Here is a 17,922-nt window from a genome sequence, read left to right on the forward strand (position 1 = left end):
ACTAGTAAACAAATACAAAAGATTAATTCTTAGAAATGATTTTCAGATATCGATTAATATTAGATAAAATAACTTCCTCCGGGAATTATCCCTAAAGGGGTTTCCTTTAAATATTTAGTGATTATAAATACTCATAAAACAAATACCCAAAAAGGGGTTCCAATTTATAGAGACAGGGTTTTTAGGAAAATGATTTATTTTCACAAATACTTTCTTATTTCATAATCATGGTTCCTTAATAAATAATATTTTAATTCAAAATAGATTTTATTCCTAGATTTCCGTCCTTGTGTCCCAAGCACAACAAAAACGGATAGTCAGATCCAATAAACTTCGGCACGAAGGAAATTAGAAAAAGATTTTTGGTTATTCCGAATTTTGTTTCCGTATTTCAAACTCGAAATTTTTAGGGTGTTACAATAGATTACTCTAACCCGCCCATAACAACTAAGGTGGAATTAATTCCACGATCTCATAACACAGTAACACATGAGCCAAATTCAAATAGGCCGATGTCACCTAATTTAAGGTGACTAAATAAAAGGGCTGCCATGCCAAAAAAAATTATAGTTCTTGGACGTGCAAAGCTGCCGACCCTGTCAACGTCGATTCTTTGTCCTGATCTGTTGTAGTATGTTGTTGCTCTCTGGGGTAGATATGTGTAGATTTCTCAATATCGTCATCGGTGACATCGTCAGTCTCATTGCCCTCTTTGCTCTTACCCCACAGCATGGTGTAAAGACTTCCGACCAGCAAAATTCCACCCAAGATGCTGCCAATAAAGGAAGAGCGGAAAATGAAAGTTTGTTTATTTCAGAGTGTTTTTAGAATATTGCACCTTTGATCAGTTGACAGCAAGTACATATGATTTAACTTACCTGCCGAGGTGAACAATCTCTCCAAGAAAGAAGGATGAGCAAAATATTGTGAACACGAAACAGAGTGGCGTCCAGGAGGCGAAGAACATGGGGCCTCTCATCTCTAGGCACCACGTTTGCAGGTAGTAGGACACTCCCGTCACCATAACACCCTGAAGCAAACCACCAGTCGTCTAATAGTCAGATGCGTGTGCAGAAGACCATGCCAATAGTGAATACGCTAGTGGAAGAGGATGACTGAAAATTTTATGTACAGAACTTACCGAGTATAGGATGGCAAGCAAGCTGATGTCGAATCTTAGCTTCCATTTGGAGAAGTCGCGCTCTGCGACCACGGCGACGACAAACGACTGCACCGTGCTGAACAAGCATTGAGTCAAAGTCACAATCATTTTATCTGGATATTCCTTTTGCACCGCTGCCTGCACAGTCAATAGACAAGGAGTGGAGACCTCGATTCATCAGCAATTGCAGATGTGGATCGATGCAGACAAGCATGCAAGAACAGCTCAGATTTTTTTTAAATAACTAAATATGCATGCGAACCTGAAAAATGATCCACAAAGACCAGCACATGTTGGCGATCACCATAAGGAATGTCCATTTGATCCACACACCCCTCGGAACTACATTTTTAGAGCCTGCGTCAGAGGCGAAGGCACGGTGATGGTTGATAGGGCTTATGGATGGGCCGGTGAAGAAGGCGATGGTGAAGACTCCAGCCAGGCAGAGTGCTACGCTAGTGACCTTGGCTATGCCTGAAGAGCTCCTCAGCTTCACATACTCCGTCCTGGCAAGCAACATTTCAATCCTGGTATTATATACTACTCCATCCATTCAAATTATGTGTGTCGATATAGTGTATATCTAAATATGTATATCAAAATTTATGATTAATGTCAAAACATCTTATAATTAATGTTTTCACAACTAACTTGAATCTATTTATGGTACATTCTCAAGTTAGGCTTTAATGATGTCTCGTTTAGAGCAAAAATAATAGTGAGCTATAAGCAAGCTATATGCTTATGTGGAAGAGAAGGATAAACAAAAGTGGGGAGTGTTGGCTCTCATGTAAGAGCTAACTGCACACAAGCTCCAAGAAACATGCATTAAATTCATAGGAGAGAAAAAGACCGGATGAAAAAAATAAAGATAACCTTATAGTTAACCTATTATACATGTTAGCTTTCACAATGACTAATAGTAAGTAGTGAGCTCTACTATTAAACTTGCTCTTAAGAGGTGGTGGACTATGATATCGATGATGATAAACCTCAAAAGCACTGCCAAGAAGAAGGTGATGGCTGGGAGTGAGCTGTCTACTGCAGATGCCACCGTTGCAGAGGTGAACTTGAGGCTTACATGGTACAGATTTACCCCAAGCGTAATCCTGAAAAGCAATTTCCGCAGGTAAACCAGCAGAGACTAATTAAACTCTTGACATATCATGAGTATACAATCGATCGTTTTTTTTGTTTTGTTTTTGTATCAATAAATTAGAGATTGCAAAGATGAGTGCATACCCGATTAAGGCACAAAAGAAGAGCTTTATGAGCACCCCAAGTGTCATGACCTGTCGTGCACTTTTCCTACAAATATAATCAAACGGACTTCTATTTCTCAGCAAATCAAACAATATAGCAAACTAAACGAAGTGGCGATATATATATATATATATATATATATATATATATATATATATATATATATATATATATATATATATATATATATATATATATATATAATTTATTTTGTGCTCCATGGTGCCCAATTTTGGTCGTTCGTTTTATTTAAAAATTTTTATAATTAGTATTTTTAGTGTTATGATATGATAAAACATGAATAGTACTTTATACATGACTTATGTTTTTAGTTTTTTTTAAAAAAAAATAAATAAGACGGACGATCAAAGTTGTGCACAGAAAATCATGGTTGCACTTAAGGGCCTGTTTAGATCACCTGGCAAAATTTTTCACCCTGTCACATTGAATGTTTGGACACATGCATGGAGTATTAAATATAAATGAATAAAATAACTAATTATATAGATTGCGTGTAAATTGCGAGACGAATCTTTTAAGCCTAATTGCTCTATAATTTGACAATGTGGTGCTAAGTAAATATTTGTAATGACGGATTAATTAGGCTTACACAGTTTACAAGCGAAATCTGTAATTTGTTTTGTTATTAGTCTACGTTTAATACTTCAAATATGTGTCCGTATATCCGATGTGACACGTCAAAACTTTTCACCTTGAATATAAACATAGCCTAAATTGGACGGAGGGAATACCTTTGTAGAAGAGCTGCAGGCAGCAAGATGAGGGAGCCAACTGCTTGGCGATAGAAGATGAAGATGTAGGTGTTCATTCCGTGGTTGAAAGCAGCCTTGGATATCACAAACATGCCAGTGTAGATCAGTTGAACGATGATGGCGACAAAATAAGGCTTCATACTTGCTTTCACCATCTCGATACAGGAATAGCAAGGCGTGCGTAGTGTTTGTGGGAGTGTATTATCTTCAGTGTGCGAGAGCCCCCGTTTAGTTCATGGCACTACTCCTATGTATTTATATTAAAAAGAAGAAGCAAGCAGTATGCCGCTCAGTCATGTGCTCAGGAGATGTAAAACAGCAGCGGTGGTCGGTAGTGTGTGCTTGGACGGTTGGACCCAGTAACGGCACGCCAAGTGTAAACGCAAGAGCACGGTAGGTGTGGACTTGGACTGAGTGACGGCACGTCGTATGGCTTTGACTTGGACTTTAACTTTTAAGCACGCCAGATCCACAGATAGGAGACCCACTTCGAGTCTGTCTACCAACGTTCAGCTCGAGAGGACCGACGTTCCGTGGCCGAGCGTGCCGCGCAGATGCCTGTCCAGGGACCAACTTTGACCTTACTGTGCCGGACACGAGAACGCACGCACCGGAGTAGGACTGGAGTATGGTCAATTAAGTAGAAAACAAATGTATGGTCAAAGTCGCTGGGATTCGCTAATTGCTACGCGCAAGCAAACGAAGGCTGTGTTCGTTTGGACGTTTTCCCCAGCGCGCTACAGTAACACGGAAAACGGAACGGTTCATTAACACGTGATTAATTAAGTATTAGCTAATTTTTTTTCAAAAATGGATTAATTTGATTTTTTTAAGCAACTTTTGTATAGAAACTTTTTGCAAAAAAATACACCGTGTAGTAGTTTAAAAAGCGTGCGCGGGGGCAAAACACTGTAGCGCGACGGGAAAACGTCCAAACGAACACAGCCGAAATCACGCGCGTTTTGGATCCACGCGTTTTCACTTTTCCTCTTTTTTTTTGGCCTGGTTTAGTTGCTACTAAATTTTTTTTCTAAAAACATTACATTAAATCTTTTGACACATACATAGAGCATTAAATATATTAAATATAGATTAAAAAAACTAATTGCACAATTAGAAAGAAAAATCGTGAGATAAATCTTTTGAGCCTAAATAGTCCATGGTTAGCCATAAGTGCTACAGTAACCCACATGTGCTAATAACGGCTTAATTAGGCTCAAGATTCGTCTCGTTGTTTCAAGGCGAGTTATAAAATTAGTTGTTTCATTCGTATCCGAGAACCCCTTCTGACATCCAGACAAACATCGATGTGATACCCAAAAATTTTCTTTTCGTGAACTAAACAGGCCCTTTGTTTTCTTTTCCCCACCGGATCCCCGCACGCGCACACGCCGACGCGCATTTTCTCCTCTCCCGTAACTAACCAAGTGGCGGCGCGCATTTTTTCTTCTCCTGTAAGGCCCTATTTAGTTTCCAAAACAAAAAAATTTCCACACTGTCACATCGAATGTTTGGACACATGCATAGAGTATTAAATGTGAAAAAAACCAATTACACAGATTACATGTAAATTGCGAGACAAATCTTTTAAGCTTAATTGCGCCATGATTTGACAATATGGTTCTACAGTAAACATTTGCTAATGACGTATTAATTAGGCTTAATAAATGTTATTAGATTACGTTTAATACTTTATGTGTGTCCGTATATCCGATGTGACAACCAAACCTAAAAATTTTCCTCAACTAAACAAGGCCTATCTAACCGAGTTAGTTTAGAATAATGACAATAATTAAAAAAATATTCGGTAGCGCTAATACGCGCGCAGCGCTAGAAATAGTACGTTTGTCCGCTTTTCTCGTTTTATTTCTACACACGGACCTGTCACGCCTCCTTCTATTTGTCCCAAGTAAAATATTACTACCGGCTTGGTTGGAAATACCTAACTAAAAAATACGCAAGGGCTTCCATAAAAAATTTCGTCTGTCGTCCGCTTTATCCACACGAGCAATTGGTTCCATTAATTTTCGTCCGTACGTGTAACGACTCCGATTTGTTACCATAGACGTGGCCTGACTGACCGTTGAATAGTCATATTGACCCTGTTTAGATCCTACCTTAAAATTTTTCACCCTGCCACATCGAACATTTAAACACTTGTATGAAGTATTAAATGTAGACTAAAAAATAACTAATTGCACAGATTGCAACTAATTTGCGAGATGAATCTTTTATGCCTAATTCCTCCATAATTTAATAATGTGGTGCTACAGTAAATATTTGCTAATGATGGATTAATTTGGCTTAATAAATTCGTCTCGCGATTTACTGACGGATTTTGTAATTAGTTTTTTATTAGTGCCCGAACACCCAATATAACATCCTATATAAAACTCGATGTGACATGGCAAAACTTTACTACTATTGACCTAAACATCCCTATTGTGTAGCAACACATTATGGCATAACCATTGACATTCTCAGTTGGTTAGCCAATGAAACTTGTGGCCGCTATGATGGGAGTTCGATTCCTATCACCCATCTGTTTTGTGCTCCTTATCCTCTCCAAATTTTTCTTTTCCTCTCCTAAGCTGATTATATTATATTTTTTATAAAAGTACATCCATGTGTTTGAAATTCATATTAAACCAGCAATATATGTAATTTTCTACCGTGTTTTTCTACACTTTGTCACCTCCTCTTATTAATATTTTCGAAAAGTATGTCCATATGTTTGAAACTAGTATTAAACCAGTAATACATGTAATTCCCTACTGTGATTTTCTATACTCTATCACCAATGCTGCTTATCCTCTCATTTTTTTTCCTTTTCTCTCCTAAGCTGATTATATTTTTTAAAAGTACATTCACATGTTTGAAAATTTATATTAAACCAGCAATATATGTAATTTCTTACAGTGTTTTTCTACGGTTTATCACTGTTTGAGATCGCGACTACGGTATTTGCATGGTATAGAGATAATGGTACCAGGGCATATGCAAGATTGAAATAAAAGAGACAGAAACAAGAATTTTTAGGGTGCGTTCGTAAGAGGCGGTTGGGAACTCATTTCCTTCGCACGTCAAACGGAGCGGTTCATTATCACGTGATTAATTAAGTATTAGCTATTTTTTTTTCAAAAATGGATCAATATGTTTTTTTAAGCAACTTTCGTATATAAACTTTTTGCAAAAAACATACCATTTAGCAGTTTAAAAAGCGTACGCGCGGAAAATGAGAGTGGGGAGCTAGGAACTGGGAGATCTGAACACACCCTTATATAGGTTCGGGCCCCTTATCTAGCAGGTAATAGGCCTACTCCTGTTAGTCGAAACCGGTGTTGCTCCTTTATTCATGTAAATCACGCAAATATAATAATTGGGATAACACATCTAGCTGTCGTCAACTTGGCGGCATGAATAACCAACACGTAGTCGACGATAGGGTAGATAAAATTTTGTGTGTTGAAAGAAAATATCGATATATTTTTTTAAGTAGATAAGTCTAACGGAAATGAGTGAAATGTGGGAATATAGTCGTGTGCTGATATGGAAGGAAAATGCGTGGAGTTGAAAAATATTGCTCCCTTCATAAAAAATTAATGTAAGATATATTTCTTTTATCATCACAAGTCTGGCTCTAATGGGCCGCCTGGGGTTGAGGCTCGTCGCGGCCTTGGTTACGTTCGGAGGAGAACAGAGCAGCAGATCGGGCTCGGGCGGCGAACGAGCTCTCAGTGACTCGGCCAGCCGTGGCTTCGTGCTGTGCATCGTCGCAGCCCATCGGAGATGTGCGTGGCCTTAGCTTGCTGTTAACGGGTGCCTCGGCGTCCTCGCTCCACCGAAATCGCTGCCGCCACCATCGTTTTTCACAAGAGTGAGGAAGGAGATGGGCAAAATGATTTTCTTTTTAGATTTTTTGTTGTCGGATTTTTGTCTAAGTCGGGATCAATCGGGAACATCTTATCAGATTGGCTGGTCCTAGCTTCTCCCCCGTCGGCCCAGCGCTATTCCCAGGGCGCCGCGCTGCTGGGCCGCCTCATGTGCGGCGCGCGCGCTCCACTTAGAAGCAGGCCGCAAGTTTTTGGCTATACTAAAATCAGTTATTATTATTTTTCTCTTCCTGTCATTTTAAGTAGTAGTATTTTCTATTTTTAAAAATAGCATTAGTAGTCACCCCTATTTAACAAAACCAAATAATTATAGGTATACATACAATTAATGAGTATCAAGTTGTTAGTGTTTTGATCAACAATTATTTTAGTACATGGAGACTATATATGATCCCTCTAAAAATATATAAAAAGAGAGAGAAAAATTATAAAGCCGAGTGAACAGGGAAGGAAAAAAAAAGACAGAAACAGAGCGGATAAACCAAAGCAGAGCGAATTCGCGAACTCACATTCTTCCTCCCTCTCTCAGTCACCGGATAGAAAAATCAGAGCAGACAGAGGTGGTTTTTGAATATTCTGAAGATGAAGATGAAGATAAAAATTAAATGTTTCACACAAAATGAGGTTGTAATTGTTTACACCCAAATTTGGCATATAAAATTAAATTAAGGAAAATTGTCAAAATTTGGAAGTCTGCCGGTTTTTCTCTAAGAGGACCAGTCTGACCGCCGTGTGTCAGCCGATCAGACCACCTCTAGTGGGCCGGTTAGACTGGTGGTGTGTGGCCGGTCTGACCGGCAGAGTCCGAGCCCTAGTATGTTTCATCGGGTCTCGAGTTTTCCTTACTTGGGAAGGCATGTTTCGGGTTTCCTTTGGTTTCTATCCCGAGTTGAACGTGGAGGAGGGCCTGTAGAGGGCAAGACCAATCCCTATATAAGAGACAAGGCCGGTTCATTGTAAAAACACAATCAACAATCAATCAATAATAGAATCGTTTTTTCATATTGCTTTTAGTTTTCTTTTATTTTGTCCATCTTTGTCGATTTTCGCTGTAAATCGTTCGCCGCCGCTGCGAGAGTGTGATACCTCTTTGTATGTTTGTCCTGAAAACCTTCCATAAATTAGTCATGAAAGCGAGAAGGTTATCCTTTTATAGTTTGCTCGGAAACTAGTCGTTCGTCGTCATGTAAGTAAGATATTATCTTCTTTACTAATTAGTCATGTAATTCCACAAAAGTGAATTAATCTCGAAATCAGTTTCACTAGCCGGTTTTGATTTATCGATTTTGACGACTCTGTTGATTACACCCTAAATTATTAGGTGATCTTATGTTGACCTAAAAAGCGTTAACATATTTTAGCAACTCCGCTAGGGAGAGAATTTCGGTCACGCGATTAGACCGAAATCAATCTAATCCGCTCTTTGTTGGCTGCCGAATTAATCTATTCGGCGGCGTCGGCCAGCCATCAGTCCGATTATCTATTTATTTTTATTTTTGTACTCCCTCCGTTACAGAGTATAATAAGTTTTAGAGCTGGACACAGTTATTAAGAAAATAGATAAAAATAAATAGTGGTGGGTTGTGATTAGATGAGTAGTGGAGATAGGTGAGATAAGTGAATGGTGGAGGCCTAGAGGATTGTGATTAGTTGGGAAGAGAATGTTGACGAAAAATTTGTTATATTTTAGGATAAATCTTGAGGATTAAAAGTTGTTATATTTTGGGATGTTGGGAGTATTTGTTTGGTGGTGAAATCGTTTGGCAGTACTGGGAAAGCACTTCTACGCATGCTAACCGAGGTATAAAGAAGCCACGCTCAATCTGTATGTGCTTGTTTATCTATTTGGTTTTTTAGGTATACACGCAAATCTTACCAGGAAGAGTCAAGCTTCCGTGCTGAAAATACATCGACGTGTACCGGAGCGCGACACCACTGTATGTTAATTGCGAGGTACAATCTACAATCACTTTGCCAGTGTCTTCAAATTATTTTTCGAGTATTGTGAATTCTCATATAGATGTTGATAGACCTAATTTCAATGGATATCTGCATCGGTTAATGATTGCTCAAATAATTATTTGAGATCTTTGAATTATGATGAAAATAACATGTCGCAGCTTTAAATTTTAATAATTCAAGATATCCAATATGTTCACACACCTTTTAATTGATCGGTAATTATTTTGGAACCTATTACTACACAATAAATTTTGCCGATGAAAGACATGCATGGGCATATGGCCATGGCAGTATGTATTATCTAGTTGATTCTATTAATTCATTACATGCCATGCCAAATAATGGGACTCACCTATGGATCGGGTGGCCGATTTTTTCTGAGAAAAATCGGGTGCCCACATCATCATGCATGCATACAAAATTTTCTAAGCGAACTTTAAACTATTTTTTCTCTTAAGTTATTTATCCAAATCATGATCCGATTGCACTATTAAATCCATTGCAATTAAATCTTTACAACAAGACCACACATGGATATAATCCGATGAAAAAATATTTTGCTAGAACCTATGAAACAACGGTTTGCCAAAAAATCGGCGCTATTTCACCTTATATAAGAAAAATAATGTTTCAGTAAATAGCGAAAGAATGTTTCAATTCATTGCAATATATACATAGTGAAATATTATGTGTACACTAGATAAAACATTTTTGATGGAAAAAAAAGAGACAAATTCCCTTAATGGAGGGTTTTCATAATATATGTGGGTGATTTGTTGCAAAAGAATGTTTCAATTCACTGCAACATTTGATCTATACATAGTAAAACATCATGAGTACACTAGGTGAAATATTTTTGATGAAATAAAAAATGAGACAGATTCCTTTAAAAGAGGGTTTCCATAATATGTGGGAGATTCGTTGCAACGAAGTGTGTGGTGGGGACACGTGGCGTGTTGTTGTAGGGACGCGTGGCGGGGCGTGTGGGACCGCTACGCGAGGCGCCCGATCCGCACGCGCGCGCGTTGGGCACCGAAGCGTCGGCATTTTCTCAATCGGAGTTTTCTTTTCATGCTAATCGTTCATCTTGTATAGTGTAAAACGCTTATAATTCGGCTTCATGCGCTATGAATTATGGCTAGATTAATGAAAATTCAACAAGTATACATACAACTCCGTCTGATTTTGTTGCATATAGTACATCACATGAATCTCCCCAGACTTTCGGCAATTCTCATAGTTCATTGCCGAAAGCACGTGTTGAGATCCCCGCATTGCATATGTCGTATGGAGAGCCCTCCATATCATAAAGATAGATAGAAAAAACTGTAGAGATGTGAAGGAGAAATCAATGCATATATTTTAAGCAAGGGTCAAAACTAACTTTTGCTCAACAACAAAAGCCGATAAATTTAGAATTATCGGCTAATGAAATAGAGGTAGCTATGTTTGATTTCTCTGGAGACATAGGAGCTTTTGTTTTGCCAGCTGAATTTCATGTCAAGGAAGTTGACAAGGATCAAGACGATGTAGCACAAAACAACGCAGACAAGGAGGAGACGTTGGATGGCCATAAGATGGCTAAGCAAGACATCGTTCAGGTGAAGAAATCGTCCTCCATCTCCAACACATCTGATAAGTAATATTAACTGGTAATTTACTTTTTTTTAATCACACAGTACAACGCAGATACTCACAACCACAGGCACCTCGCTGTCGATGGTTACGTCGCCTACCACTTAAAGCACATCGCCGTTAAATCCTAGAAAATTCGCTCCCATGGGGAGTCGAACCCAGGATCTTAGGTACTACTGAGGCTCTTATAACCACTAGGTTACATGCCCTTTTGCAACTAGTAATTTACTTATTTCCCAATTTGATCATAAATTTGCAAATAATTCATGCGTTAGAAATGTCATCATGAATAATTCTAAGGGATCAATTGGCGAGATTAATATTTTTGTTGGAAATAATAAAGTGTTTAAATTTTCTATATCATCGTTGCCAAAGTTTATGTCTACATGGTTTGCTTATAATCAATCTAGAGCTAGAGACACAAAACTAAAATTAGAATATATTAATGAGGTTGATGCTAATAAAGTGGATAGTTCTAAATCATTGAATAAGGGAAATATAAGCAACTGTGTAGCCGAATGGGTAGACATTAAATCTGAATCATTCGCTTGCTTAGCTTTAAAACCGTCTCCACAAAAGTGTCGGTTAAAGAAAAAGAAGTATAATTTTGATTGGACTATGTGCGATCATATTTTTGATGATTTGCTAAAAAAAGATTTGATCAAATTAATTGATCACTATGTCATGCCATCGCTTCCAGATTTAAAAGAACAAATTTATTGTAAGTGGCACAATTCGTTCAATCATTGTACTAGTGATTATAATATTTTTCGTCAGAAAATACAATCGGCTATTAATGAAGGCCGATTGCATTTTGCAACTTCAAGAAAGTCACATGCCAAGGATGATCGTTTGGATAAAATAAATTAGTCTAGGTGGTCTCTAATAAGAAGAAGTCTTCGGCACAGGTGGGAGGTAGTTCAATGAGGAAGCAAATCTAGGTACCGAAGTCTAAAGGTCAAGAAAAGGGCTTAGCTGCTAGCGCACGTCTGAGTGTAGAAACAACCTTGGTTCAAAAGGAGATAATTGAACCTCGGGGGCATACACGTGTGCAACAACTAGAAAATTTACATCATGTGAGTATGAAGCGAGAGGCATCTCCGACAGAGTTAGTAACAAATCAGAATTCGCCGAAGAACTCTGTGGGCAATGGTAGCCAACCGAGACACTCACATAGCTTATCAAATTAGTAGAAGAAACAGTTGGACAAAGTGTAGAAAAGTTGAGGGAGAGAGTATAGCATGGGTTCCTAAAGGATGTGTTCAAGTGCAGAATGAAAGAGATACAAGGAGAAGGGAGTTAAGAGGTGTGTGCCAAATCAAAGGTTCGCATCCAAATATCCAATCATCACGAAATTTTGTCACCATATTATTTATATTCTTCACCAATGTCATATTAATGCCGATGTCATGGAATCCATTCCCAGGTATGCCTTTGCGCGCCGCCTGAAAGACATCAACAAAATCAAAAGGAGACGCTAATTATATGAGAACATTCATGTTACCGATCACACAAAGTTGAAGCCTACACACCTTTCGCCGCGCATACATGAGCCCAAATTAAAAATAGAATTAGGCTGCAAGCTGCATTTGTGTACAATCTAATGTAAGTTGCTTCTCAACATCTACATTTCTGAGACCTGACCATCCTCTCCTACTGAAAGCCCTTTGGATATATGAACGTCGAGTCGACACAAATACCACCTGTTGTGTGTGTGCAATCAATCTACACCATCGAGAACATCAGCTTGATTGTTTGGTCAGGCTTTGAGACCACAAAATCGCCAGCATGGTAAAGTACCCAGCTCCCGGGCTCACCCAGGGAGCAGAGCACTGAGATAATGAGTGCTGCCCACCAGAGGTGGAGAGCTGGAAGCGAACAGGCTTCTTGTCCCAACCATGGACATGCTCAGTGCTTCAAACTCGGCGTCCAAATCGCTTGTAGAACTTTCCGAGATGAATCCTGAAGTATAAGCTGTAGGTTCCCACAGGGAAGCTGAAATCGATCTTTCCAACCACTTCAAACCACCAGATTTGCTGAAGGTATGCCACAGATGAAATCTGCATGAACAAAACAAGAAAGCGTAGGTAAGGTTGGATCCAGAACATATGACATTCTCAACCGTAATTGAGTTTGAATAGAGTAGATACATTTTCAGAACGTCATTATGAGAACCAATTACGGTTCAAACTCAATTACGGTTGAGAACATAACTAGTTAATATTAATATGTTAACTCAATTACGGTTCAAACTCAATTACGTCATACAGCCAAACATATCATTATGTTTCAGAACTAAGAGTACATTTTAATTTATAACTTTGGCTTTACAATGTTAGTTAATACTCGGTGGAATAAACCACGGAGAAATATGTACTTTGTCATGAGGGAAACTGGAAAGACCTTTGGTTCAACACTCTTATAAACTTTATAATACTATCTTATGTTGAATAGTTTCACATTGGTTGTGGAAGGGCAAATGTCCTAAGATATAATTGGGGGAGCCCCTTACCTCAATGGCTAGCTTTTGAGGTGGGAAAGACCCTTTACGATCCTATAATTGGTATAAGAGCCTGGCTAGTTTAACATCTCTGGCCCGATGGACACAGTGTGTGAAGACCTGATGGACCGTGGGTGCTTGCGGGGCTCGTATACCTGATGGACCGTGGGCAGGGCCCGTATACAGTTAAGGGTTGAGGGACACCAATGTGTGAAGGGGGAGATTGTTGAATAGTCTCACATTGGTTGTGGAAGGGGGAGATTGTTGAATAGTCCTACATTGGTTGTGGAAGGGTAAAGGACCTAAGATATTAGTGGGGGAGCCCCTTACCTCAATGGCTAGCTTTTGGGGTGGAAAATGCCCTTTACAATCTACATCTTATGGAGCTTTAGAAGACAACAAGGAGCAAGGTAGATTACTAAAACAACTACCAAAATATCAGCATTCAGATCAAACTTTTAATTTCAAAACCAAGTTAGAGGTATGCGTGAACAGACACTTAACTCGGTCTCGGCTCCAACCTCCCTAACCATCAGCCCTACCTTGACCAGCAATATCCATCCCGTACCAGAGACGGACAACAGCTTGAGCTCATGGAGCATGCAGATGGCCTCAGCCATGCGCTTGCGGGGCATGTCGACAGTGACGATGGTCGCACTGCGAGGACAAAAAAACTCAGTAAAAGGCAAACATTTTCTTGAGTGAAGTTACTGCTGTAAAAGAAAGTGATGGCTCAATGATCTACAGGGATTAGCAAGCATAAATCTCTGTTTCTTGCAGAGTAAATTGTACTCCTACCAAATTCCCTTATCTGATTATGGATTGTCTAACATCAGAATCTAGGCCTTTTTTTCACCATCCTACAATGAACTGAAGGATGGCGCGTCATACTACCCCCAATGAACTGAAGGAAAAACTAAGTTGTAAAAAAAAAATCAACCACAATAATAGTCTCTCAATGGTGAATTTCAACTACAAATTTTGCATATAATTATAAAGCTAAAGGTTGAAAGTTGCAAACTCAGGGTGATCTCTATAGATTATAGAACAAGACATAATGTGTCACCACCATATATAAGCAAAATTGTAAGCTATGCAAACATGTCACTGACCTATGTGCCAGGAATACAAGAATAACGACAGGTCAACAGTAAAGCAAAAAACAGAATCTCGGTTGTTAGTTTCAATGGGCTTTCTACCAAGTTTGTTTAAGCATTACAAGAAGCAATCAAGCTGTATTAAAAATAGTATAAATCAGTAGTGCTTCATTTGGAATTCCTTTGTGGTGGTGATAGTCCAGAAAAGATCATATTAAGAGATATTAAAAGAAACTGATGACAAGGTTAGTTTCCTTTGTATTGGTAAGAACATTAGTTTCCTTTGTATTGGTAAGCAATGACAATGATGGTCTGTTAGCAACTACTTTGGAATATTGGATCATGCATTTATGAAAAAGGGGAAAAAAGAGAAGCATGGAAGGACAAGCAAATTGCAAAATAACCATCTGTTCGAAGCACCAGTTATTCTTGTACATGAATAGTTACATTATGCTAGATGAATTGTATTAATATCCAACTCTTACAATAGAAGTAATATGCATCAAAATTTCTGTACACACATTATTTTTGAAATTTGTGTGGAATAACGCTTTCAACACAAATCTTCCCCAAAATTAATGGCTAAATATCTACTATGTAAAAACATAAATAAATAAGTAAAATGGAATCCTGTAAAAACACACACTCATGCCATGTCCGGAGTATATTCTACGGAACCCTATGAAAACATGAAAGGATCCATTGAATCTAAAACAATAGGAAATTATTACAACAAGTGTACAGTGTATCTTGCAGCTTGCCTATACTGTGCAATACCCTAATTTTCGCCAAGAGTAAATTATACCTACGGTGCAACAACTTGGCAGGTGGATGCGATATAGTGCAAGAACTTAAGAATTGAACGTCCGAGTGTGATAACTTGACAAGTGGGTGCGTTCTAGTGCAAGAACTTGACAATTAGTATTTTGGTGCATCAACTTGGCTATGCATATGCTAGGTGAGTTTTTTTCACGATGTCAACATGCCATTACATAATAATCCTACGGATATTACTTTATAATATTGAATATAATCTTTAAGAATTTTTTGTTATCTTCACCTTCTCAAATATCAACCGAAATATAATAATTTCTACATCCGATTTATTTAAAAATAAATAAATATGCTTATACAAATCCACGCAAGTATATTGTCAAAATAAGTACTTAAAAATTGAATTTATATAAAAAAAATGCTCCAAATAATTAAAATGTCGCGTAACTTAATTTATTGTATCAAAATCGTACCAACCTTGCAAGTTGTTGCATTTACACGATCACTTATAAAGTTTTTATACTATTGCACTTACATTTAATGTTGTTACTAGAACGCTTATTTCTCAAATTAATGCACCAAATTACACCCATATGCCAAGTTGATGCACCGTGTGTGCAATTTACTCTTTTCGCCAATATTGCTCTAATTACAGAGGTGTAGAAACTGTTACATGCAGTAACTTTGAATGGTTGACAAAGGAGAATATTTTCTTGACACAGTTAAAATCATGTACAGGAACATGTTGATTTGTATTTATTCCGAAATGGAAGAATCACTAAAAACAAACTCTTCATTATCAACCAAACGAAGTCATAGAAAAAGCTTATAAAACTACCAACTTGCTATCAAGTATCAACCATTCTGGCAAAATCTTATGTATTTTTTTTACTCAAAAAAAATCCTGAGGATTTTTACTGATTGATTGAATAAGATTTCCAAACTTAAGAGCACAATAGTAAAAGGGTGCACCCTGCACAAATCTAGGTGGTGATAACAAATTACTCCAGGTGGGTGCAAATCGGAATAACCTATCTTTCTCATTCATTAAACCAACTATTTCTCCTGAACTTCTGTAGTTCATTGTAGAGGAATTAAAAATCAAGGTTGCCCAATAAAGCGGCAAATCCATACCTTGGAGGGCCACGGCATTGGTGAGGAAACCGCAGATGCAGAGGCAGCAGAGCAGCATCTCTGATGGGCAGCCACGCTTGGTCCTCCATACACTAACCAGATCTTGCCGTAGTGGTGCTGGATCTGCCGCCGTGGGTTCACCGTGAACCTATAGCCAATGACTGGTCCACCCCGTGAATCATGCCGTTTGTGAGATGAGACGAGGTCACACGGTGAGGGTTGCCCGATATTGGTGGCACTCTTGCACTGTGGGCAGAGAGAGCGAACCAAGAAACAGAAGAAGAACCTCTCTCCGCCTTTCTTCAGTTACTGGTCATGTCTGAAAATATTTAATCAGTTTGAGAGCAATGTTCTTGGCGAGAGAGAGTTACATGAGCACGTGCATTTTTTTTCTGATATAGCAATTTCGAAAACAAAAGAAGAACTGGAAGGAGAAGAACTGAACCTTTTCTTGAGCTTCTTAACTGCAGCATTTTGCTAATCTGAACCAATGCCAAAAGGAAAAGAACATCTCCACCTTTCTTCAGTTACCGGTCATGTCTGAAAACATTTAATCAGTTTGAGAGCAGCGTTCTTGGCGAGACTCGAGAGAGAGCTACATGAGCACTTGCATATTTTTCTGATAGTAATTTCGAAAACAAAAGAAGAACTGGAAGGAGAAGAACTGAACCTTTTCTTGAGCTTCTTAACTGCAGCACTTTGCTAATCTGAACCAATGCCAAAAGGAAAAGAACAGGAAGGCAATTACAGATCGTAGTTCCACACCCTTATGTAAAAATGAACTGATGAAATGCAGCATATCCCGTAACAATGAAGGCATGAAAAATAGAGAGCGTACCAAATTTTGGTGAGGATGCAAGCTACGATAGATATACAAAATGCAAAAATGACCGGAATTGCTGAAGCAGCACATGAAGGAAGATATCAATGCCCCAACAGTAACAAATAAGATAATAGTCATAAAATTGTGGAAGAATTACTTTTTCTTGACTTGAAACCTGGTGATTAGAAAGATACATTTCAGCTCAAAGTTTTACTTATATAAGATGTAATTTCAGACTATCAAATCAATGTTTGAGTACTGAAAATGCATGTGTTTGTAATTTGGCAGAAGCGTTCTACCTCTCTCGAGGCCGTGTTACGTGTTAATATAGATGAGAAAAGCCCTCATCGTGGCGTGTACAAACTGGGACAATCAGAGATAGAATATATCTTGTGAAATAAGAAAGAAAATAGAAACCGATTCTATCTCCTATCAATATATGCTATTATTGCATGCACAAACTCTTCTAACACTCCCCCCTCAATCATAACTTATCTAAGTTAAGATTGTGCCTAAAATTTCTAAGCTGCTGAACTGAAAGCGGCTTAGCGAAACCATCAGCCACTTGATCTCCTGAAGATATAAACTTGATTACCAGTTGTTTTCTAGCAACTCTTTCTCTGACAAAATGATAATCCACTTCTATATGTTTAGTCCTGGCATGAAAAACATGATTAACTGACAAATACGTTGCACCAAGATTATCACACCATAGACATGCTGTCATAGGTGCATTAATCCCAATTTCCTTAAGTAAAGTTTGTATCCACATAACTTCTGCAGTTGCATTAGCAACTGCCTTATATTCTGCTTCTGTACTTGATCTCGAGACTGTTGCTTGTTTCCTAGCACTCCAAGACACTAAATTGGATCCCAGAAACACACCTCCAGTTGACCTTCTATCAT

General features: G+C 38.4%; 1 protein-coding gene across 1 annotated transcript; it reads right to left on the reverse strand.

The window, feature by feature from the left end:
- Positions 1–348: 348 nt before the first annotated feature.
- Positions 349–3,443, reverse strand: LOC4352357 (WAT1-related protein At5g64700). Its single transcript, XM_015762681.3, has 7 exons — positions 3,178–3,443; positions 2,405–2,470; positions 2,155–2,271; positions 1,425–1,668; positions 1,142–1,300; positions 879–1,030; positions 349–772 (listed from the first exon to the last, which is right to left on the reverse strand). The coding sequence occupies exons 1-7, from the start codon at positions 3,351–3,353 to the stop codon at positions 565–567; spliced, it is 1,122 nt and encodes a 373-aa protein (XP_015618167.1). The 5' UTR covers positions 3,354–3,443; the 3' UTR covers positions 349–564.
- Between the last annotated feature and the right edge of the window lie 14,479 nt (positions 3,444–17,922).

Source organism: Oryza sativa, chromosome 12 (assembly GCF_034140825.1).
Source record: "Oryza sativa Japonica Group chromosome 12, ASM3414082v1".
Classification (NCBI taxonomy): domain Eukaryota; kingdom Viridiplantae; phylum Streptophyta; class Magnoliopsida; order Poales; family Poaceae; genus Oryza; species Oryza sativa.